General features: G+C 38.0%; 2 protein-coding genes and 1 long non-coding RNA gene across 4 annotated transcripts in view; 2 read left to right on the top strand and 1 right to left on the bottom strand.

Annotated features, from left to right (window-relative positions):
* The window catches only part of LOC124148419 (uncharacterized protein C20orf96-like), a 161,186-nt gene that overhangs the window by 120,299 nt on the left and 16,045 nt on the right, over positions 1-24,842 (top strand). For both annotated transcript variants that reach the window (XM_046519503.2, XM_046519504.2), the window contains exons 8-9: positions 1,647-1,724; positions 10,733-10,834. In XM_046519503.2, coding sequence (XP_046375459.2) covers positions 1,647-1,724; positions 10,733-10,834 — 180 coding nt within the window. The remainder of the gene's footprint in view (positions 1-1,646; positions 1,725-10,732; positions 10,835-24,842) is intronic.
* Positions 10,845-19,380, top strand: LOC124148420. The gene is made up of 3 exons (XR_006862962.2): positions 10,845-11,375; positions 11,979-12,086; positions 19,290-19,380. It is a non-coding gene; the product is annotated as an uncharacterized LOC124148420 (long non-coding RNA).
* LOC125381650 lies at positions 18,769-20,013 on the bottom strand. The gene is made up of 2 exons (XM_048398839.1): positions 19,876-20,013; positions 18,769-19,488 (listed from the first exon to the last, which is right to left on the bottom strand). Exons 1-2 carry the CDS (start codon positions 19,926-19,928, stop codon positions 19,173-19,175), a joined length of 369 nt encoding a protein of 122 aa, XP_048254796.1. The 5' UTR covers positions 19,929-20,013; the 3' UTR covers positions 18,769-19,172.

Genomic DNA, 24,842 nt, shown 5'->3' with positions numbered 1-24,842 from the left:
AACTGAAATTAATGAAAAGGATATGTTGATTCCCATAACTTTTGTAGTTCATAATGACAAAATGACCACAAACCAGGGATGAACAGGCATTAAGTATGACGCTATCAACTCAACACTCAAAAGTTACAGGAGCTTCAAGTTAGTTATGAAATAATGTTATACTTTGTAAACATGTTTGGCATTTGGGGGTATTCTCACAGTGAAGGAGGCAATGTACATACCTGAGTATCAGTCATGCCCAAACAAGGGATACTTTCAGCTTATGATGAAACATGTTACCACTAAACACCTGCATTCGGGTACCAAGCTGTATCAATCTGTTGGGATCAATTGTTGATAGTGGTATAACTCTTGGTTTTGACAATCGACTGAAAAAAACAGTAGCCTGCATGCATCTTTCTTTACTAATGCAATCTATTGGAAACTATCTCCTAATGATGACTGATGGGGTACAAATGCCAGAATTTGAAGACATACATTACATTTTCATACCTGAGAAGATTATACCAAAGTGCTAGGTTGTGCTTAGAAGCTTGTAGCGCAATGACTTGTCAAGGATTTGCTACTGAACACATGAGTTTGGTGATGGATTCTTTAGATGTTCTTATATAATAATCTGAAGACCGAGGACCTAAAGTCTTAATCATATCAACCAGAAAATTAGCTTTTGATGCTGTTACTGCACTGATCCAAAATGAATGGGCATATCACTTGCTATGGTCTTAACCTGCTGATGTGAACATTTGTTTCAGCTTTTGAATGATCAAGGTAGTAGTTGTCCATGGTTAGTGACAAACAACATCTTGCAGTTGTGTTCACACAAGTTCATAGCCTGCAACTAATGTATTGTGTGTTTTGTTTGTTTGTTATTTGACGCCGCACTCAGCAATATTCCAGACGGCTGTCTGTAAATAATCAAGTCTGGACCGACAATCCAGTGATTAACATCATGAGCATTGATCCATGCAATTGGGATACAATGACATGCTTCAACCAAATCAGCGAGCCTGACCACCCGATCCCGTTAGTCGCCTCTTACGACATGCATAGTCGCCTTTTACAGCAAGCATGGGTTGCTGAAGACCTATTCTACCCCGGATCTTCACGGGTAGGCAGCTGACTGTTCAAAACAATTATTCCTCCGAATACTATAAGTCTATTACTGTAATTTGGTTGTAATCACACAAGAAAACTTTCAGATTTTCAACAGATGTCCTCTTCATGATCAGCTATCCACAGCTTGTTCTTAGGGAAAATGTTCCCCACGTCAAGTGCCATTTCAGCTCGAACGATGTCATATCAGCTGTAGAGAACTCTTTGTGCAGCCGAAAGAAGGCCTACGAAACTGAAACAAAATCCCTCCAACTTCCCTGGCAAAAGCCTATCAATTTGGAAGGGGATTATATTGAAAAATAAGTCCTTTTAGAGTCTTTCTATGTGAGTCTGAGAATATCAATCAACCCTCATACAGTCAAAAGGTGTAAGGAAGGTGCATGAGGAGCAGAGAATGTTCACCAGCAATAGAGTATGCAGCTGCCAATATGGACAGGAGAGAGCTGGCTAGTTGAGAGATGGCATTGTCATTGTGCAATAAAATATTCTGCTAAAGTCCTTCTTTACAGTAAGTTTTGTTTTGCTTATTGCAGGACAAAGAATATCCCGTGAAAGCAATGAAAATATCAAATCTGCAGAAAGACATGGAAGGCTTAAAAATATCTAATCAGGTAAGTCACTGATCCAGAAACATCAAACTTTAAAGGCATGTGTAAATCATAAAATCAGAATTCCATTTTCTTATAAGTTATTATCTCAGACTTTAAGCCCCTGTGGGCCTATTCACAGAGCTGTTGCAGCGACTTATGACAACTGCAATTGCCTATCCTTGAAGCTATCTTAAACCATTCACAATAGTATCCTACTTGCAAACCAAACTTATGGCAGAGAGCTGTTTTGTGATGAGACAAAATAAGCTGGATTTCCCAATTATGTCATTGTTCAGGACATTCCCCAGCTCAAAATTCACAATAGTATTAGATATTTTCCAAGATAAGAATTATACTACATCTGAACAGGGATTTACTTGCATGTCTCTATCTATACATGGGTCTATCTATGAGTAGAGTAGACAAATAACCTATGATGGATAAGGATTCCAATGTTCTACTAAGAAACTGACACATTGGCACGATGAATTTGGAGGTTATTTCTTACTAGAATAGAGATATCCTCCAGTAATATGTAACATGCAATCTACAGATTTTTTAAACTTATCCCTCCACAACAGTATGTAGTATTCCTTCTTGCTTTGATCATATAACAGTGGAGAACATTGTGAAAACAATCCTCACCATAACACACCTTCCGACCACCTCACTCCCAGCATGCTCTTGCACTACTCATCACTTTTTCCTTCATCGCCCATAGTGAACGGACGTGTTTTGCTTCCACTCCACATTTACAATTGGATTTGTTTGTCATGTCAGTTTGAGTTGTATATCTACCTATTTACATTTATCAACGGATTCCTAGGCACTCCTTATCAATAAATATCAAACAATCCACCAGGTGGGTCCTCTCGTCTTTGTGCAGCAACTCCTCGCCTCTCTCTTGGAACGGAGTGCCTGCCGTACTAGATGCCCATACTGGCTATTTACCTTCCATCCACATTCTTTCCCCACCATTGTTAACATAACTTTCAGTATGTGAAAGCTCCGTTTTGGTTTCTATTATCATGTTTTGTCCACCTCCCTCGTTTCATGCGATCAGCTGTGTTTCATTTAATGTTCGGGATATTGTCTGTATTATATTCTCTTTTTCCGTTTTAGATTCTAAGATATTATGGACGATGTGATCATTTCGGAGATGGTGTCAGGGGTTGACGATGACCTTCGCCATCTTTGAAAGTGTGTCGACTGCCAGGACAAGATTCCTCTTCCAGCGCATCCTCACGTGGCGCAGATGCAAGCATGAATCCATGCACCTTACCAGACAACTTATTCTCAGGTGCAGCTACAGCATAGTGTTGCTACTTCTAAGGCTGAGGACAGGTACTCTACACCTCGAGGGATCGGATCCTATGGATGTACTTAGACTAAAGGGACCTGTCCCACTGCCTTCTGCAAAATGCTCCTTCGATCCCAAGAATACTACGCCATCTTACACTGTCCCTGTTCATCATTTGGTCAACAGTATTCCTGCACTGTTGCAACAGGCTTTGGATAAGGTAACCCTTAAGGGTTTGCTTCCAAAACCTGCCATTATGTTGTCCCACTTTAATTTGCATGGGATTTCCTTTCAAACTTCGCTGCTCCCCTGGATGAAGACGATGATAAGACTTTGAGTCGTTCCATGTCATGGCGCCTCAAGATGGATGATAGATCCCTTATGTCTGTTGATTCTGACATTCGTTTGTCCCTCCTACCATTGTCACTTATTACTACCTTCATCCAGGTTGTGGTTTTACGGGGATTGCCCTGCCGAAAACAGAGAGTTGCTCTCTGCTCTGGATGAAATCGTTCGTCTCTTGGAGGACTTAACTCAACTCCTTATGCATGCTCACTCCTTACAATGTGGGCGACTGGGTTCTTTCGCCACTGGTCATCCCTCCTCATGACTCTCCTGTCAGCGGACACTTCCAGCAGTTCTGGAAAAATTGGGATCACCTCTTCTCGGACTGATTCTTAGTTACGGGTACCAATTACCCTTAATTGCACAACCACCTCTCACTGTCTCGCCCCTTCAACTACCTTATCCGGACGCGCACTTGGAGCAGTTACAGGACAACATTCGGATTCTTCTGGACAAGGGGGCTTTAGATTTCCAACGGATCTAACTCCGGGATTTTACAGCCACATTTTCATCATCCTGAAGAAAAATTTGTTGAAGCTTCGTATAACCTACAACTTGCATGCGTTCAACCACAATTTTTGGGACCCCCTGCTGGTTTCGGATGGTCACATTACCGATGGCTCCGATCAACCATCCAACCTGGTGACTTCCTAGCCTCCCTCGACCTCCAGGATGCCTACTTACATGCCCCCAACTTTCCGGCACACCGTCCGTATCTCTGGTTTGTTTTCAATGGTCGTCCTTACCACTGAAAATGCCTTCCGTTTGGCATCTCTACGGCCCCATGGCTTTTCACTCGTATCACCAAGCCTGTAGGGACGTTCCTACACCAGCGGGGGATCCTCTTCAGTTCGTACATAGATGACTGCCTGATGAGTGATCCCTAGCCTCGGTTGCTTCACAACCAGATCAGCGGACGATGTTGTGAGAGAACTCGCCTCATGATAGTGATGGTCAATGTCTCAGTTGCTCATTACGTCAACCAGATGGGATCCACTCACTCACAGAGTCCTGGACCTCACGTTCACATTCTATCGTCTCATAGATGACATCCCACTGGAGGTGAGAGCTCTTTCCAGGCATTTCCAACATTCTCGCTGACGCCCTATCTCGACCCAGTCACTCGCCCCCACAGAGTGACAGTTACACAGTATCTCTGATACCAGATGCTCTGGCTTTGGATTATGATGCACTCGCCATCGAGTGGAACGGCCTACACGCGTACACGTTTCCACCTCTGACGCTCCTTCCCCATTTTCTCCAGAAACTGGCCTCCACAGGGAACATCCAGATTTGTTGGACGTGGTTCCTGCACCTGCTCCACCTCGTCGGAGGGCCAGACTTAAGACTCCCTATATTTCTCTGTCTGCTCAGAAATCCACATTCATCAACAACACCTGTGTCCAGAGTTGTGGGATCTACATGTGTGGTCTATTTGCAGTACGCATTGACAGCTAGGGATTTCTTTACACCAGGTGTTGCTGTCCACAATACCTCTCCACACCAACAGCTCCATCACGGACATCGTCCAAGGTTGTTTTTGCCAATTTCTACCTCCGAGATCTGTCCATTGAGGATGTTGAAGAAATCCACCAGGTGGGTCCTCTCGTCTTTGTGCAGCAGCTCCTCACCTCTCTCTTGGAACGGAGTGCCTGCCGTACTAGATGCCCATACTGGTATGCCTGCAAGTTTTTTCTCTCTTTCTGCGGAATGATGGGGTGGTCATTAAGCCTAGTGGTTAAAGCGTTCGTTCAGCACGCCAAAGACCCGGGTTCAATTCTCGACATGGGTACAATGTGTTAAGCCCATTTCTGGTGTCTCCCGCAGTGATATTGCTAAACATGGCGTAAAACCATACTCACTCACTCTACAGAATGACTGCATTAAACTCTGTACCGTACATGTACTGTACATGGTGGTCATGTATTACGGAACAAGTGAATCTGATCACACCCATGGGGTGAAGACAAAGTGGCAGTCTAGTCTAGTGGGGATATGCAGCTTATCCATTCCACCGTCCTACTGTAGGATAATTACATACTGTTGTGGAGAGATAAGTTAAAAATAGGGAATCAGAGTATTCCCCTTATTTATATACTTATCCTGACACAACAGGTCCTGACTGCCTGCCTGTCCATCCGCTCACATTGGATCCACTTTTCAACTGCCTTCGGGCGACGAAGGAAAAAGTGATGAGTTGTGCAGGAACATTCTGGAAGCGAGGTGGTCGGAGAGTGTGTTCCGTTGAGGATTGTTTTCACAATGTTCTACACTGTTATATGATCCAAGCAAGAAGGAATATTGCATACTGTTGTGTCAGGATAAGTATATGAACAAGGGGAATACTCTGATTCCCTATTTTTGCTTAGATTTAATGATTGAAGCCGCCACGTGTTTTTGTGTCCCGATGGACTTAGTATAAATTATTTGTGTCCCTTCTAAATTTGTAAGAGAATAGGATGCCTGGAAAACCCTGACTGAGGATAAATTTTGATTGTCAGTGTCCTTTTCCCCACAGTACCACCTTTGTTATCAATACTGCAATGATGCATATTGTTGTAAAACTGTTTTACTTAAATTGTTTAAATAAATTTGAAGTTTTATAGAATATTGAACACAAAAAATACCAGTAACAGTAAATATGACCAAACATATGCACAAACACCTGTGTTTGTCAGTGCAAATATTAAATCAGTTTGAAAAAAGTACACTGCTAAGTGTTGTCCGAGAATGTATTCTGCTTTGAAAAACAGCAAATTTCACCACTTTTTATCGTATACCGATAAAAGTACTGTGCAACGATTTTTTTAATTTAGCAGTTTTACAGAAACTGTGAGCGAACAAAATACTGCCTTATATGTGAACGCCATAAATATATATCAAATGGATTTATATGCTTATGTATTACGTAATACATTCAATACCAAAAATAGCCTGCCGTAAATGACGAAAACTGATTTTCCTCTATGATGTCAAAAGACGACAGAGAGGTTACACACGTACAAAGACAAGGGGGCATAACTCCCCTATACATAACACTAGTTTGATGTCACTTGGTAAGAACTAGCTGTGGATAAGGACAATAGATTTTCATGGTGATTTGTTCACGAGGAAGCAAACTATTCCAAAACAAATATCGATATTGAAACTGTATACGTTTAGGCATAAACAAACCCATAAAAAATGGTGAAATCATACTTCATAAAGGAGGAAGTGAAAGCGAAATAGATGGCCCTATCTAACCGATAAATTAGTCCTTAGATTCCAACATTCTCCTGATTGTGCAAGTGTAATTTAACTAATGTTGCACCATTATTAATGGAGCACTAGCCTTTTCATTAAATGTAATGAATTACTTTAAAACATGACACCATTCTATTTGATGTCATGGCTGGTTTTATGGCAATGACAACGTCGGAGAAGGATAACACTGGCGTTTTGATTAATATATATCTCCCCTACTTTTCGTTCATGGTATGGAAAATCTTGATGTATAAAATGGAATTTGACGCTTTTTTGACACAACATAAAATGACTGCTTTTACAATGTAAATAAATTCTTGAATATATAAACAATTTAACAGTTTACCTTGTATCTTAATTGGACAAGACACGCACCTGTTTTGTATCAATTTTACGTAATCAAATACCCCAAAGAATATTTCAAAACAACTAAAATTATATTCAATATTGGACATGTATTTGTTCATTATTATGTGATTTTTTCTCTTCATCTCATCTCAGAATCATACAATAAAAGATGCGAAGAAAGTTCCTTTGGTATTGAAAATATCAGGATAATCATATAAATCTCGACCAACGGGGTACATGACACGCTTTATATTTTTTATACTTTGCACAATTCTTGGAGAAATAAAGTAAACAGTTCAAAATCCTGTGATCACAATATTGAAAAAAGGGTGAACCCATTGATTATATAATACAAAACGAGAGGAATAATTCGTAAACTGTTTGTGACTATAGCGCGCACCTGGCACATGTGTCGTTAGGTATCACATTTCTGTATATCAGTAACGACATGAGCAACAATTCCAAGACCCAGATAATTCCTCCAACATTGAGCACATATTTTAACAACAAATATTATCCATTTTGTTAAAGTAATATATTCAGTTGTAATTTTAGAATAAAATGAAACGGCTGCTCATTAACCTGTTTTTATGAAATTACAATATTGACTATAACACTCCAAAGGAAGACGTCGCGTTGCATTTACATTTTCATTTCATCTTATAACACTTGTCTAAAGGGAAATAATATCGTATGCGACACCATAAACTTATAAATTTCTTATGTAAACAATGTTCAAACAAACAGGAGATTATCAAATGTTCATATATTGTGTGGCCAAAATCTATGTATGATATCATATTGAACAATGATAAATATCCATAGTGAAATTTATTGTGTGAAAAAATGTATAAAAGATATGCAAAATCAACATCATAATTGAAACTGTCCACAGCAGGATACAATGATTGTGTGTACTTATATTCAAGGACATTCACCTCAAAGAAATTACCAAATATGTACAACAATGTCGACGTATGACATCACTACCGGTGACCAACGTTTACAAAATGGTGTGTTCACTGACAACAGTACTCGGGAATTTACGAGGGGACTTTTGTTGATTCAGGGATCGTATTTACTTAAATGTGACAAGGAAGTAATCAGAAACATTCTGACAATTTGTGTACTTTTATTTGTTGTTATATTTTTATTGAAACCAAGAGAAATAGTCCAAAATTCTGTTAAATACCATTGTCGTCGTGCATGATTGTGCGTCAGTCACGGCGTCACGCAGGACGGAAACTTTGACTATTTCTGTTGAATTTATCAATTCATTGAAATGTTTCAAGTTTTAATTCCCTAATTCTTCCTACGATTCTCTTCCCATGCATTTTCTGAAAATGTTGAGCCAATGTATGCAACGAGTAGACAAATGGATAGCTCAAAATAGGAGAAAATGCTACACTGCGTAAAATCTGAATTTTTGCATTGTTTACATTTCAAACAAGTGCAGTTTTCCGAACACAGCGTTTGTTTTCACACCTTATTTATTTTGCTTGATTTCATCTAGACACTTCGTATTGGTGACAAAGACCATTAGTCATTTGATTCTACTCTGTATGAGGAATTCACGGATGTATATATCACAGCTGAGTTTGACATTAAGGTGATGTTACAGGCGTCTCATAACCGGTATGCGGAAGCATGATTGTGTAAACACTATCCAATATGGCGGAAAGTTCACTTCAGCATTCATGTTTGCTTATTTTCCAAAACATTATAATCAATTTAAGGTTATCGGCGACATGTTGGAATAATCATTGGTGATTTCATAAAAGACAGATACCCGTGATCACTAATATGATTTCAAAACATGCTGTAAATAACACTGCGAGTGGTGATTTAGTAATGTGTAAAAAATGGCGACATTTACGATGTACCTAATTTTCAGAGGTCATATTCAGTACTTTTGTTTGGCCTAAAATGCCAGTGGATGATATCACAGAACAGGGAATTTCCCACCTTATTCAAAACTGTGAAGTGTATCTGTGTGGGTGATGTATTTTGAATTTTACACGACTTCAAAGTGAGGGTTGAAGAGGAGTGACATATATGTCCCTCTGGCATTATGGGGGTTAAAATATTCTAGAGCAGAAAGGTCTTTAATAACATTTGATTGATTAAATGTGCTGTCCTTCAAATAACTGTATCATAACTTTACCAGAATATACAACGATCCATTTCTGTTATGCCTGAACGAAGTTAGATCTTGTGCAACTTTGCCAAATATTTACACCATTCTCAGTTTAATGACTTGAAATTATTGTCATTGTATAATTAGTACCTTAGGATTTTGACACGGTCATTGTGTTGAATTGCTCAACAAGGGAAAACAAGGGAATTTGTCCAAGAGGTCTTAGCTTTAGGTATATCGATGATCTGATATTGTTCAATGGTGGTCAAATAACCGATTCCCTTCCCTTCCACATTTTTATCATATATAATGGGTAGGTTTCTCGGCAGGATAAAGCCAATGGATAAAAATTATATCTGTTGGGGTCATATGCAGATAGAGATGCAAATATCAAAGGTCATGTAGGGAGTCGCCCTTGTCATTCGGCGATGGAGTCAGAATTAGCCATCAGGAGAAACTACTGGGATAATTGCTATATACCGAAAATCAGTGTCTAACTGTGACTTAGCTAAGGCATTTTACAAGTTTGGGCAACTTCGGGTGATGTAAATTGTGAAACAATTTAGTGAGGACAGTAGCCTAGCAGGATCAGTTTCCATCTCTGTGTGACCGCTGCGGCTTGGAACCTTTTCCCCAAAATAAAACAGTTGGATTTGGCTGAAATATGTACGAATTGTTACCTTGTTTCGTTTTGTCGTAGTGTGTACATCTGATTGCACTTCATAATGTTATGACAGGACAGGCAGACTCTGTCAACAAACGTGACGTCTCATAGACTAGGGTTAGAGTAGCTTCCCTTTGATAAAGGGCACTGTCCGACTGTCACATCACTTACCTTCTGATGTAATATATATTTATGCGCACATTCCAGGAAAACTTGCAATGTTTAGGCAATGTTTGGGAGGGATAGGAGATTTTTCGAGCACAGAATTGAAGAATGACATTATATGATAAAGAGGTTATCACGCTTGTGTGTTTGGGGATGGTATATATCCTGCATTAGGAATAAGCACTATGTATTTAGCTTGTCAAGGCTCGCTAAATGCAATGCTTATTCCTAAAACAGGATTTTTACCATCCCCAAACACACAAGCGTGATAACCTCTATTTATCCACCTGTCATATAAATAAACCTAGAAATATAAGAGACCAGTGAGACCTCCTCACCTGTTTTTATATATTTAGATCTATGCATAAAGTTTCAGAGAGACAAAACACTCTCCACAACACTGTTTGATGAGAGGAATGACTTTCCAATACTCAGCTTTCCTTTTATGTCGTGCAATATTCCAGCAGCTCCAGCCTTTTGTATCAACATTTCACAACTTTAGAGGTAAAATTGAACATACTCTTTCTACAATGATTTCAAAGAGCATTATATGACTGACTGACTGACTGACTGGCTGGCTGGCTGGCTGGCTGGCTGGCTGGCTGACTGACTGACTGACTGACTGACTGACTGAAAGTATAATAACGAAACAATGAATGGAAGTAATGTACATTATTATAAATCATATATTTTAGATTTTACCTGGTATAATAATACTGAAGTGTGCCTTTTGATATTTTATACTTCTTCACAAACAAGGGTAGGGATCGTTTCCGGGCCATAACTTGAAATTTGTTTAACATATTTCAATGAAACTTGCTTTGCAGGAAGAGCAAGAAGAACTTCAACATATAATTAACACTGAGATTGGCAAGTACCATAAGAAGAGGTTGCACGTAGCCAACCAAATTACACACGCTGTCACAGAGGTGAGTAAATGATAAACCAGGGGCAGTATTCACACAGATTCTAAGAATTTTCTGAGAAATTGAGTTTTTGAGTAAAATATTTTCTTAAAAATTCTTAGCAATTAAAAAGTATCAATTCACAAACAGTCAAAAGCATGATTCTTAGCAGAGTATCAGTATAATATCTAAGATTTTTCTTGGTCTAACCCGTTGCATTTGGCGATTATAAAACTTGGACAAAGAATTTTCTTAACCCTTCTTGAGTGATGTTTTGGAGAGTCCCTCATCTATAAAAGTTAAGAAAAACGACTCTTCATTGTTGAAAACGCAAAAGTCAAAGGTTTTGACAGACAACCTATTTTTGATCGACAAAAACATTGCCGGTAACCATCGACCATGTCTGACAAGAAAAAATGAAAACCTAACTGGACTGAGGACCGAACAATGCTTCTGACAAAGCTCGTTGAAGAAAATAAATGGTTTGTTGGGAAAATTTGATGCAGGCGGGACAGTGCAAAAGAAAAAGGAAAAGTGGGCGGAGTTGATCAATGCAGCATTCCAGGTACGGCAGACCATACTGATATATAATTATAAGGATAGTCTGCAGTATCAAAATATAATCAAGATTCTAATAATGTTTAATTCTATTTCCTTTTAAGATGTTTCACGGTTGATATTTTTATGATAGAACATATGTTTAGTTTCCATTTAAAACAGCTGATAGTGCGTTGTTTAAGAAAACACAGTCAAAATATATCACCATGAATGATTATCTGAAACAATTTTATTCAAGATTTTAGTATTTAATCAAATTTTCACAGCAGAAGCGCACATAAGATCTGAGGGATATATTTTAATAGATTATATTGTGTTATTTTTCTTTTGACATTTATTTATTTTCAGTGAACGAAAGATTTAAATTGTATTGTACAAATTATCAGTTATATTACAGTGTCACATCCAGTACCTATGCGTTTATTTATGAAATTTAAAAAACAGTTGTACTTTTTGTAGTTCACATTTTGCAAAACCGAAATGTAATAGTACATTCCTCAGTAAAGTTGTCTTCAGTTGCTACTTAAGTATCATTCAACACATTAATTCGGAATAAAACTTTCTCTGTTTTTCCTAACATAAGTAACTTACTAAATTTTGATTTCGACAGGTAGTGGTCCATGACCATGCCCTACTTTGAGTGCCACATCTAAATACCACCAGCTATGGATACATCCCTCCTACACGTGGTCAGCCTTTCTGACACAGTTAATGCAAGGTAATTCTACTGATGTATTCCCTTGACTTTGTATTGAGTATAATCATTCTTACAGCATAATACTACTTAACAGAATTGCTATGAAAACTTTATGTTAGCAGACTACCTCCTATACATAAGTGGTCATACACAAGTCTATTAACACATCCATATTTAAGACTATAAACTATCAACGCCAGAGAATAACCAGTCTTGATTATCCACTGAAACAGATTCTGTAAAATGCAAGATAGTGGTTGAAGTATTTGAATGGATATCTATACATAGATACTCAAAAGTAACAATGACTTAATGTTTTCTGTCCATTTATACACAGTAAAGAAGAAAATCATTGAAATCCAACTTCAGAAACTGCCGAATCAATAGAATTAATATTTAGCTATGATTATGTGTACCATACATACGTGTCACTTATAATGGCCAGAGAGTTCACCATATGTTTTCAAAATGTAATGTTTTTGTTTGAATAGACAGATCTGAAACCCGACTTTCAAAAGAGCATTATTTTGACAGAACCATACTCCTTTTCATCAGTTTAAATTTATTGTCAATATGATAATATTGGCCAATGTGTGAGGTAACAATGGGCAAAATTTCATATATCAATAGATACATTGATAACATTAGGTCAGAATTTGAATATTTGACATGAAACCATATTCTTTTCAACATAGCATTTCAGGGTTCAAAATGACACAGTTAAAATGTAAGAACTTAGCTGACCAAGTTTGAAAACACTTTTTTCAGTTAAGTATTTTATTAAGCAGTAGGGTGTATATGTGTTGAATGCCTTTCATATTTTTATAAGAAAATTGTTCCCAAAATATGGGGACATACGACGGCTGGTCAAAAAGTTCTAAGCATGACTAACTTTCAACTATGAGCCATAACAAAGTGAACTGGGCAATGTAGTACATTGTTTTGAGTAGTTCATTGCAAGTGTATTTGGTCTGATGAGAACGTTTGTATATTTGTGACAGACAGTGGAACGTGATAGGGGTCTAAATGGACAAAGGAATGGAAAAGAACGAGTACCGAGCAGTCATCATGTTTTTGACTTTAGAGAAAAGTACTCCCCAAGGAATTCATGACTCCATGTCACAAGATTATGGGAATAAGTGCCCTAGCTATTCCACTGTATAGCTATGTTTAAGGTTAGGAGAACAAGCCTTGATGATGACCCTAGGACTGGACGTCCCTCAACTTCCATCAATGAAAATTCAATCAAGGAGATAGAAAAACTTGTACTGTCAGAAAGACGTATTACCATTGCTGAACTTGAGGAAGACACAGGTCCAAGCCATGGATCCGTTAAAACTATTATTCATGAACATGTACAGATGAAAAAGATATCTGCTCATTGGGTGTAAAAATTTCTAAATTCTGATCTTAAGGAAAAAACTGACATTGCCAGTGAAAATTTAGAGCTAATTGGGGAGGATTTCGACAAATTCAAAAAGAGATTAGTAACAGGTGATGAAACATGGGTCTACCACTATCATCCCAAGTCAAGACATCAATCCATGGAATGGCACCATTCCACTTCTCCAGCACCAAAGAAATTCAAGTCTTCAAGATCAGTGAAGAAAGTTAAAGCCACTGTATTCTGAGATGAGATGCAAAGGGTGTGATCCATGTTGATTACTTAGGAAGTTCAAAAGACGATTACCAGCGTCTACTATGCTGATTTGGTTCATTGCCTGAGAGATTCTATCAAAGAAAAGGAACAAGGAATGCTGACTGCTGGAGTTCTATTACTTCATGACAATGCCTCTTCTCAAACCTCGCAACTTGCAAAGGCTGCTGTACGTGCAACAATGTAGGTTTGAAGAGCTTCCTCACCCTCCATACTCAACAGACCTGGTACCAATTGATTTCCACCTGTTTCCTAACAGAACACCTTCGTGAAGAGCGCTATGATGACAACGATGACCTCAAAACTGCCGTTAATGGGTTTTTCAGGGTGGCTTCAGAAAACTTCTTCCTGACTGGAATTGAAAAGCATCACTATCCATTTGAGAAGTGTATTGAAAAGCAGGGAGATTATGTTGAAAAATAAAATTAAAAACACTATCACAATTGGTTTTGTTTGTTAGGCTTAGAACTTTTTGACCAGCCCTCGTACAGTTCATGATAATGTAGAAATGATCCACAGAAGAGTTTGTCAATTTATTTTAGAAATAGGGTATAAGTCATTAAATTGTGTTGCTTACTCAGAGAAACTGGAAGATGTCCATGGTATGGTGTCTCTGTCACTAAGTGCATAAAGTACTGGCTCTGTCTTTTGAGACTATCACCTGACAGGTATGTTTATAAGTGCTATACAATGTTGTTATCTGTGGCCAGCGTAACAGATGTACGTTGCCTGAGGATGAATATCATATTCTGTATAACAGTGTTTTATATAATGACAAAAAGGACCAGTTACTTCCATACAATTGTGACATGTATTACTGCATTGCTTCTCTGTGTATTTAATCTCAACCAGAACTAGTTGTAAAATGTGCTAAGTTTGTAATGTACCGTATATCGCTGTGTATAAGGCGACTTTTTTCGTACCTAGAATTAGGGGGCTTTCAAGGGGGGTCATCTTATACATAGGGTTGAAGAGTTTTTGATGTTTTTTTCCCCCAACACAAAGACATTACCATGAGCACGTAACACCGTAAATACCATGCCAACAAATCCGTACTGAAGTATGCAAACTAATCATGTAATTACGGAAGATCGCACAACTCATGTTATTTACAGCAACCACGGTCAGATTACCGCTATTGATGCCTTGAAACAAACTTTAGTGGATAGAGAATGTATTTATATACCATAAATGCCATACATTGACTCACTGAAAGTCACATTTATTGTAATGTGACTATTAACTGTCAACATAAAGTTCTTGCTATCGCAGACGGGAGAGCATCGACGGTAACTGGTCAGATTGTTCCATACTAAAAATTATCTGGCAATAGCGATCAAAATTGTATTCAAAATGCGGGAGGAATTTAAATGTGCATGACTCTCTACAATAATGTATGGAAGAATTTATGTAATATGGGTCTTGTTTTTACAACAATAAAATCTATTTCTCTGTCATATAATGTTTCTTTTTGGAAGAGAGATGTCTTTTCATACAAGTAAACTGGGCAGATGCACTGAAAATGAGTACATGAGCCTGCTTTATGAAACTGGGGATTCAGAAATTTTACATTATATTTTAACAATAACAGAAACAATTTTACTTTAAATAATCAGTTGTAATAAATTGTTTGTGAATTATTTAAAAAAAGAAAAACCATGTCAACTGATTCTTGTTTAATACATTCCTTAAATAGTTGTTTTATGCAATTAAAAGAAGAATTATCACTCACACTGAAAGTGACTGTTAGCAAAGTGATACCTGAAGGTCAAGTTGTGGCCAGGAATATCGCCCTCTCTGTGGGGGGCTCTCATGTCATCATTGGGAATATCAGACACACTATCAGATGATGGGATATTCCTTATCTTGTACATGTATATGTTATGCAGAAGTCCACAACATGTAACGATTTTACATGCTTTAATTGGAGAAAGGCGATTCTCTCCATCTGAGATGTGGAACCATGACTTGAGATGGCCTATGCCTCTTTCCATGACACTCCGGATCCTTTTATGTGCTCTGTGAATCCAGTTCAGAAAATGTCTCATACACATATATTCAAAAACAAAAGTTCCTGTGACACCAATATTTTAGTGTATATTTCAACAAGTAAAGTTTGGTTTACAATATTGTAGTACATGTATGGAATCAACTGGATTCGAACAACACACCTACGAAATCGATTCCAGCCAGCAGTGACTGCAAGAAGCATCCGTGGCCTTTGATGAATATCTTCACAAACCGTACATCGTCGCCTCAGATGTGCAGGGATTGTCGCCAGAAGACCCGCCAGACGTCCCATTTTAAAAGTAAACCACGGTCAAGCACGTCTACAGTGGTGCAGACAGCATCTACGCTGGACGGCCATGCAGTGGGTCAAGTTCTATTCACTGACGAGTCTCGTTTTAACCTCAGCCCAAGTGATGGAACGGATTCGAGTGTACCGACGCCGAGGTGAACGTTACGTCAATCATTGTGTCATGGAAGAAGATCAGTTCGGGGGCGGCAGCATTATGGTATGGGGTGGGATTACAGCGAGACAGAGGACCCGTTTGATAGTGGTAGAAGGAAATCTCAATGGACAGCGCTACCGCAACAAGATCATTGGCCCTGTTGGACTACTGTTTTTGCGTCATCATGGCCCAGGCATTACCTTTCAACATGACAACACCCGGCCTCATATTGCTCGACTTGTTCAGGATTCTCTACAACAAAACAACGTGAATGTCATCCCCTGGCTGGCTGGCTCAACTGATCTCTCACCAATCGAGCACATGTGGGATGAGATGGATCGGCGTCTTCGACGTCAACCACGTGTTCCACAGACACTCCAGAAACTTCGAAACATGCTCCAGCAGATATGGACAGATATCCCACAAGACTTTGTGCAATGCCTGGTCCATTCCATGAGACGAAGATGTTTTGCTTGCATCGCAACCAGCGGTGGAAACACACGCTATTGATTTGTAAATTGACATTTTGGCATGTTCATGTTTTTTATGAAATCACACATTTTCTGAAGTCAGTATGGCAAATTAAACCATTTGAACACTTACAGGAGTCTTTTATTTGTTGCAAACCGAAATTGTTTCAGTTTTGGTAAAATACATAATTTTGCATTAAATCTTATTCAATGTCACAGGAACTTTTGTTGTTCAGTATATATATAATGTTACAGTCAGTGTGTAAAACAAAGTGAATGAAAAGTCTGCCCATTTAATTTATAATGATAATGAATTCCAAACATTTTTATGCTCTATTTCATCACTCAGTGATTGAACATGATAGGATTAAAAGAAAATGAAAGTTGATTTATTTTATCTTGTAATATCCTAACATAATTACCAAATAAGACAATTGTGGTGTGTGTAAGCCCTTTTGAACTCTTAATAATTTTTACCTAGTCTGTTAAATGGACCAATTTGTAAGTCACTTTTTATAATGACTGAACTATTTAGGCTTTTTTTAAACTGCCTAAGTGAATCACATTTTACACATTGACTGTAAGATATATAAAACAATGTTTTGAGTTTTAAACATAATTATGATTGAATTTATTTTCAAAATATTGCTGAATTTTCTGTCATTAAATAGAATTCTTATTATTATATGTGTAACTTTTTTATGTATTCTTTCGATGTATATGAACAAATAGATATACGTTTCACAACAACCAATTCTCACTTTTGTAATTTTGGAGGAGGATAACTTTCATTACGATTGTGTGTTTACAATGTAGGAGAATATTACCGATTGTAGGAGCTCTGTGAGCCAGGATTTGGTCTCAGGTACAGAGTAAGCAGCCAGTTTCTGCAGGGGTAGCCACTATCTCCAAGTAGGTGACATCCAGATGGCACAATGTGTCGTTCAAATAAAACTATAAAGTCCGCTTTTGTTGAGGATTCTAGAGTTGTTTGTCAACAGATTGTGCAATAATCTGCACATGGATCCCACTCAATTACTCCAACAATGCCAGAGAAGTGAGCGATGTTGTAAAACGCTGCTTGATTCCGACAGATGCAACCCTGCGATGTTGGAAAGTGGATGAACTGAAAGTTATTTGGGCATCGGACAAAGCTGACACAGTCTGATATATTGCTTGACTGACCGTTGATTGGGAAACCCCCAAATCATCCCCTTTGCATAGCTGCATTTTGCCTGTAGCAAAATAATGTAGCATTGCTACAACCTTTACAGTTTCTGTCATGACATGAGAACGAGAGGTGCTTGGATATATTCCATCAGTTATTAGGCCAGTCACATATTCTATACCACACTTGTTTAACCTGTATCTTCTTGTTATTTCTTTGTCAGAATATATTTGAAGTATATCTCATCTAGCGGTGGTTTGTAGAATACCTATGGCAGCCATATTGGATATCTTAAAAAATTTCTTAAGGACTTAAGTAAGCTCATGAGGTAACTTAAACTTAAGCAAAGAACTAAGCACTAAGAAGCTATGTGAATATGATATAAGAAATTACTTAAAACTTAAGTAAAGGCAAAAGAACGATAGTACATAAAGTCTTCAATACATTATCATTATTGTTGAAAGTTATACACATTTAAATTCTTCCCGCATTTCTTATAAATATTTAAGAAATTTAGCAAATTTTAAAATTAGTTCTGGTTTAGATATGTACACAGAGAAGCAATGTTGTAATACATATCACAATTTCTCGGAAGTAACTGGCCCTGTTTATCATCATATCAAATACAGTGACACAGAATAAGATATTCATCCTCACTGGCCACTGGCCATAGATAACAATGTTTTATAGCACTGATAAACGTACCTGTCAGTTGATAGTCTCAACAGACAGAGCCAGTACTTTCTACACTTAGTGACATAGACACCCCCTAATGGACATTAGATAAGTAACACAATTTGATGACTGGTACCCTATTCCTAATCTATTCCTATTTACCAAATCTTTTGAGGATCATTTTGACATTATCCTGAACTGTATGCCTCCTTGTTGTGGGAACAATATTCTTATAAAAATATGAAAGGCATTCAACACAGATACACAATACTGTTCAATGAAATATTTAACTGGAAAAAGTGTGTTACAAGCTTAGTCGGCTAAGGTCTTACATTTTATTGATTTTATCCATATCATTGGCACCCAAATACAAAGATTTTGAACCCTGAAATGCAATGTTGCTGTAAGCAGTAGTAAAACATGAGAATATGGTTGAATGAAAACACATTCAAATTATGACATGTTATCAATGTATCTATTGATAGAAGTTACATTTCACACACTGTTACCTCACACATTAACCAATATTATATTATTGAAGATAAATTTAAACTGAAAAGGAGTATGGTTCTGTCAAAATAGGTTTCACATCTTTCTCTTCAAAGAATACATTACATTTTGAAAACATATGGTAAACTCTCTGGCCTTAAAAAGTGATATGCATACATGGTATAAATATAAATTCTATTCATTCTGCAGTTTTTGAAGTTGAATTTCCATAATTTTCTTCTTAAGACTTAAACATTCAGTTTCAAGTTTAAGTTTTTTGAAGAGTAACTCATCATAACTTTCCCCCAACAGGAATGTTTGTCTCGAGGATTTTGGCTCCTGGACAGTGCTCCATCCTGCTGGTCTCTTCATGGATCCCAGTGCTGAGGAGGCGGTATCTGGCACTGATGGTTCCGGCTGTGAAGGCACAGACACTGTTGATGCAGTAGGGACAGCTGCTCCCATGGCCTGGAGTGTCTGCATGTCAAGCGCTGCCATGTCACTGTATTCACTGTATATAAATGGACAGAAAATGTTTTAGTCATTGTTATTTTTGGGTATCTATGTATCTGAATAGGGTAAAAAAAATAAGGGAATATCTTCAGTCTCAAACACATGGAGTCATCACTGATTTTTAGTGATCCCTTCAAATACTTTTCACCACAATCTTGCACTTTGCAGGATTTGTTTAGGTGGATAATCAAGATTGGTTATTCTCTGTCATTGATGTGTTATATAATTTAATATGGATGCTTTTATAGTAATGTGTATGACCATGTATACACAGAAGGTACTTTGCTAACATAATAGTTTTTCATAGCAAATCATTTAAGTAGAGTTATGCTATATGAATGATTATACTCAATACAAGGGCAAGGGAATACATCAGTAGAATTACCTTGCATTAACTGTGTCAGAAAGGCTGACCCCCTGTAGGAGGGATGTGTCCATAGCTGATGGTATTCCAGATATGGATACATTATTCTGTCCCAGAATATCCCTCACTACCTCTGATGTGGCACTCAAAGTAGGGCATGGTGATAAACCACCACCTGTCGAAGTAAAAAATTATTGTTACTTTAATACATTACAAAATTGAGAGAGTTTTATTCCGAATCAATGTGTTAAATAATACTAAAGTAACAATTGAAGACAACCTTAAAATTTGTTTCAAATTTAGGAATCTTTATAAATATGCACATTCATCATGACTAACCTAAGAGTTGTATACATATGTAAATTCAAACTTTTAAGAATTGATTATACACTGTAAGCGACACCAAAATGTACTTAATGACACCAAATACAATTTTTTTTAACTTGAAAGCTAACTTAGACAATAATTGTATCACATTAAGATTAAATGTATCTCAGATCTGGTGATTTATGCACTTTAAAACTACTATTACAGTTCAGTGTTGCAAAATGTGAACTACAATAATTACCTGTGCTGATAACACCTTGCTTGTACCTTGCAATTTCTCCCCTGGCTTTACTTTGGATGTTATGCCATTTTTTTTCCCCACCTATTTAGGGGCTCTGATGCATCCTATGATTTACATAAAAATATTCAATTCTCAATTGTGTAATGTAAATTTCAGAAATAAACGAATAGGTACTGGATGTGGCACTGTGATATAACTGAAAACTTGTACAAGAACATTTATTTTTTCTTTCCCTGAAAATAAATTTATGTTAAATATGATACAATACAATACAATCTAGTTCTATATATTTCAATACCAAAGAGTGGCACAAACTATCTTTATGGTCTGCCGTACATGCTGTGTTGATCATGTGGGTCAACTCTACCCACTTTTCCTTTTTCTTTTGCGCTGTCACACCTGCCCCGAACTTTCCTAACAAAACCGCTTTGTTTTCGTCAACAAGTTTCGTCAGGAGCAGGTTTTGGTCCTCAGACCAGTTGGGTTTTCGCTTTTTTTCAGTCATGTTCGCTGGCTGCCGCCGATATTCCCGCTGAACGAAAATAGGTTGTCTGCCAAAACTTTTGATTTTCGCGTTTTCAACACTGAAGAGTCGTGTTTTGTTGCTATTTATAGATAAGGGAATCTCCAAAACGTCACTCGAAAGGTGTTAAGAATATTCTTAGTCCAAACTTTATATCCCAAGATGCAACGGGGTAGACTAAGAAAAATCTTAGATATTATACCAATACTTTGCTAAGAATCATACTTAGACTGTTTGTGAATTGATACTTAAGATTTTTTCTTAGCTAAGAATTTTTAAGAAAGCTTAAGTCAATTTCTTAGAAAATTCTAAGAAGCTTTGTGAATACCGCCCCTGGGGCCTGTTCCACAAAGCGATCATAGCGCTACTACAGTCGTAAGTCTATGTTAAAGTATAGGAGTTTCTAGGTCTTAGAGCTACGACCGCTTTGTGGAAGGGAGCCCTGAGGAGTGTGATGAAGTCTATCAGTGCGGGTTGGGTTGTGTCGGCCTTTGACGAAGTGTTGCATGGGTGGCGTCTGTCTGGACTGCTGGAGTGGTCAATGATGCCGAGTTTGACACGATTGGGTAGAACTCTTTATAACTCACCGGATGCCTATTGTGTAATTCCTATACTTTGAATGACATTTTTATGTACTTGTTACAACTGCTGCTCAATAAATCGTATTTGTGTTTATATTCAAGTTAGAATTTAAGCTATCCAAAATGTGCAGTGATGTCGTCTTATTGTTGATGGTCATTTTGGAGACATAAATGTGAAGTTTCATTAATGCAAACAAAGACCACTCACATTTTCCCATTTAATTCATGCTCGCATTAATTTCAAGATCTACAGTACATCAGTGCCAGAAATCCTGTATCTCGGCTTGGATCACACCATAAGACGTTTATAGTTTCAACAGAAGTCCTCTTCACTGTCAACTATCCACAAGTAGTTAAGATACCAATAAGTCAGGAAGTCTTCACTTCTTTCCTGTGTGTGCTACTGTTGACATCAACATTATTTTAAAACATCTGTGTTGTCATAGGATGGAACATGGGACATCATATGTGAGATAAATGTTATTCAATAGTGGTTTTGCATATGTCTGGTTATTCCAAGATGTTGGTGATAAGAACATGTTTTTTTCTACATTTAGAAGATGTGTAACAAAAATAACAGATATTCATTTCCTACCATGGCACCAAAGTTTAGAGTCTTCTACAATTTTAGTGCATTATGTTACTATAAAAGCTCTTCTGCAAGCTGAATTATATATAAATGTTTTCTGAGACAAACGGTAGTTAGAGCAGTGTGTAAATTTAGAATATCTCTTCTCAACATTTGAGGAAACATTATTCATTAAAAGTCATTGTTAAACATGTCATACAGAATCTGATGTAAAGACTGTGACCCATCATTTAGTAGAGGATCAATACCATGTCCTTTTTTATATGTAAGAAATATACTCACTTGAGAAATAGTTTTCTTACCTCATTGCAGAAATATTTTAAAGGTAGAATTATGTTTGCATAATGTGTTTAACGCATGTGATATTTTTTAAACACTCCATGTCAAGTAACCTGCCTTACCAAAAGTTGACAAGGCAAGAGAAATAAGAAATGTGTATATTGGGTTCAAGGTCAAAGGTGTGGTGGGACTTGTGGGCTGCATTAAGCTATTATTAGAATGAGTTATAATGGGCGACTTGTGTTACCAGCAAGCAGCAACAGTAGTGGGCAAATATGTTGCCAGCTGCAAAATACTAAATCTCTGCTTAAACGCAGACCTTAATTAAGTAAAGCCAAAAGGTTCCAATCTGCTGAGAAGCAGAAGGACTAAACAGATTCCTGCTGAAGAGCAGGGATCTGATTAATTTGATGATTAGTTGCTGATCTGCAATGTACAATTGTCAATCCACTGAACATGCTGAAAGATTTAGACGCCATTGTCATAGGTGGGAATTCAAGCCAGATAGAGAGATCTTCTGTCAATCCCTCTACAAGACATATGACTGTAGATCTCACTTTGTTACCTTTTAAGTACCTACAGTCAACATACCTTTCTCAACACATCAGTCTTGTTTTGCGGTATCCTAACCTGCATTGCCACAGTGTCAATTTGCAGTCGTTGCCACTTCAAAGAGCTCAGGCATTTGCAAGCTTACATGAAGGTTATCTCTACATTCCTGTGTACCTGCCTGACTGCCAGTTAAGGAATCATCTAAGTAGTGCATAATCTGTTGGTTTGAAAGTTGCTGCTGTATACACCACTGCAGAAAGGTACTGAAAGTTTCAAATATCAGACATGAAATTGAAAAACCAAACGGCAAACTTTTATCAGCATAAAAGCTACCTTGAAAGGAGATTCCCAGCAGTTCAAAATCTGGAACAATGCAAAATGCTGATTTAACATCAAATTTGGAAAGCAATCGTCTAGACGTAACTGCTATGCCATCCTCACTGCTTTGTCAAGACAAGCGTATGTGACTCAGCAATCCTGTGGAGAAATGTTGTCATACTGCCCCTGCAGATAAGAAAGGTGATGTATTTGTCTGAAGCCATCAGGTGACTTGCCCTCAGAGGATGGTTACTGACTCCTGTGTTTTGGGTACTAGGTCTGTTGGTGACACCTGTATGTTCTGGAAATAAGGGCGATTGAAAGACCTGGCCATTCTTCCCTAGTCTAACTCCTTATCCAGTTTTGATTGAACAATGCACCTTGCTTCTGGGTGCTGCCAGCTATGGGCCTAATGGGCAAGGTGGATTGAATCCAACTGAGACAAGCTGACCTCCACCTGAGGCATGAATCCTTGTTGAAATCCCAACAAATGGTGACAATTTGTTACTCATCTGTAGACCAACAGTCACCCTAAATGTGAATGCTGTATTACATTTAGCCTACATGTAAGACACCAAAACCCTGTACTATATGAACAGGGGCTTGTATCTCAATGTATATTGAAAATGTGAAAGGAAGTTGTCCATGCCCGATGCCAAGCGACTTGGCAAGCTGTGCGGCTGTACTTGTGTCACACACTACACACTACCTGTCTGTCCACAGTCTAAGGGTTCCTTCATCATCCTCAGCTTCATTCTCTTTTGGGGTCAGCATTGCCAGGTCCACATATTCCCCTTTCCAAATCTTTTCTCCTGGTTTGCTTTACATGTGCAGCGATGTTGGATGAGAGAGGATCTCCAAAGTGACCCATCATTCTCAGATCGTGACCCAAGGCTTGGATCAACACATGTCACCTGTGGCCCAACCTATCATTTGATTCATCATTTGACTACGAACCAGGACAGTCATTCTCAGAGATAATTGAGGAACTTTATCATCAGTCCCACAGATGTTAGAGTATGTGGTGTGCTGTGGGCCCACCACACTGAAGAACTTACAGGCCACTTGTTGTCTACCAAGTTAACAAATGGGTTGCGCAATCAGGAGTGATCATAACTTAAAACTTCTCCATTGAAACAGAGAACATACTACACTCATGATTGCCCTTTACCTGGACGAGGAGTTCTACATTTTTGTCAAGTCTCCTTACATGACACCACCAAATTCCATTGACAAGAGTTCGGGATATGGACTTTGGACATTGGGGCCTTTATCAATTTGTTCACCATGTTGTCCCACCACTGCTGGAATCTTATACTGGGTTACCAGGTATTGACTAGTTCGGTAGTATGCACTGATTAATGGATCATATTGTGAGGAAGCAGGAGGAGCTACTCACCGCCTAAATGTGAATGTCCACCCAGTTACCTTGGATGCAGAGGCAGCACCTTCTCTCCTCACAGTGCTGGTCTCAGAGCAGACAAGGAAGACTGTCATGAAACAACCCTCACCTATTTAATTAAGAAATAAACGATGAGAGGCAGTTGTTTATTTTACAATAAAACACAGCAGGGAGAA

The sequence above is a fragment of the Haliotis rufescens genome, unplaced genomic scaffold (genome assembly GCF_023055435.1).
Source record: "Haliotis rufescens isolate VD_foot unplaced genomic scaffold, xgHalRufe1.0.p SCAF_19, whole genome shotgun sequence".
NCBI lineage: Eukaryota > Metazoa > Mollusca > Gastropoda > Lepetellida > Haliotidae > Haliotis > Haliotis rufescens.
This window is presented reverse-complemented; position numbering and strand designations above follow the sequence as displayed.

Bases quoted from the DNA above. Each gene is read 5' to 3' on its own strand.
- LOC125381650 (XM_048398839.1), bottom strand. From the start codon at position 19,928: ATGGACACATCCCTCCTACAGGGGGTCAGCCTTTCTGACACAGTTAAT. The intron at 19,489-19,875 runs GTAATTCTACTG...ATTTATATACAG, and splicing joins TCTGACACAGTTAATGCAAG to TGAATACAGTGACATGGCAG.